The following is a 986-nucleotide window of genomic DNA, read 5'->3' on the forward strand; positions in this document are numbered from 1 at the left end:
CGCTAGCGTGCTTTCGATCAAAGGAGGCGGCATACCGTATCCAATGGTGGTGCTGCTGATCACTGCATAGTAGACTATATCGATCTGCGTCCATCCTTCCAAGTACCCCAAGGTGCCTGCACCGATGGCGTTCACCAATATCTAGACAGCATCGAGAGGAAAATATCGAAAAAGGTGAGAGAAGTGATTCCCCAATATCTAGACCGCGTCGAAAAGCTCACGGGAAAAACGAGCAAAGCTGCTTCTTGTTTTCCTCCCTCCCTCTCTCCCGCCCTTACCACGGGTATCAAGGCTCTCATGATCAACCGCACGAGCTCTCCACAACTCCCTTCGCCCAACTTTTCCGCTGTCAAGCCTTCCCTCTTCTCCCCTCCCCTCTCTTTCGCCTCCCTCCCCTTCCTCTTCTTCCTCCCCTTCCTCCGCGCTCCCTGCCTCCAGCGCGACCACCACGCCGAGACATGGGCCGCCCCCCCCGCCATCACGCCCATGCACCAGGAGGAGGGATGGATGAAGGACGAGAAGGAGGGCGCAAGGGAGGGGATGCTGCTGGAGGAATCGTCCGGTGTCCGGTGCGGGACATCGCGAAAGCCCGTCCGTTCCGCGCGGCTTTGCTCCTCCTTAACACCTTTCTCGCTCCTTCCTTGCTCCTCGTCACCTTTGCCTGGTTCTTGAGGATGTCCCCCCTCGTCTTCCTCGTCCTCCTCCTCGTCCTCCTCTTCGAAGTCTGTCGCCACGTCATGATGGAAGATGTGTGCTCGCTGGAAGGAGGGGTAGAGGGGAGGAAGGAAAAGAACAAGAAAAAAGGCGGAATAGAGTGTATAATGAGATATATGAGCCCCAGATACAGAGTGGAAGGATATAAGTAAGGCAGGGGGAGCAAGCAAGTGTCTCACCTGGGAAAGCTTTTGCGCCAGAAGCCGGTTAAATTCTTCCACTTTGGCCGTTTCCTTCTCGATGATAAAGCCGCTGATCTCTCCCACGGCCAG

The 986-nt window shown here is 56.0% G+C and overlaps 2 protein-coding genes across 2 annotated transcripts in view; both read right to left on the minus strand.

Annotated features, from left to right (window-relative positions):
- The window catches only part of NGA_0381300 (uncharacterized protein), a gene marked incomplete at both ends in the record, with an annotated part of 552 nt that extends 458 nt beyond the window's left edge, over nucleotides 1-94 (minus strand). Inside the window, one exon of the mRNA XM_005854891.1 lies at nucleotides 76-94. Coding sequence (XP_005854953.1) covers nucleotides 76-94 — 19 coding nt within the window. The remainder of the gene's footprint in view (nucleotides 1-75) is intronic.
- A 487-nt stretch (nucleotides 95-581) lies between these two features.
- NGA_0381500 (potassium channel protein) overlaps nucleotides 582-986 on the minus strand; it is a gene marked incomplete at both ends in the record, with an annotated part of 4,576 nt that continues 4,171 nt past the window's right edge. Inside the window, one exon of the mRNA XM_005854893.1 lies at nucleotides 582-758. Coding sequence (XP_005854955.1) covers nucleotides 582-758 — 177 coding nt within the window. The remainder of the gene's footprint in view (nucleotides 759-986) is intronic.

This window comes from Nannochloropsis gaditana (assembly GCF_000240725.1).
Source record: "Nannochloropsis gaditana CCMP526 unplaced genomic scaffold scaffold354, whole genome shotgun sequence".
Taxonomy (NCBI): Eukaryota; class Eustigmatophyceae; order Eustigmatales; family Monodopsidaceae; genus Microchloropsis; species Microchloropsis gaditana.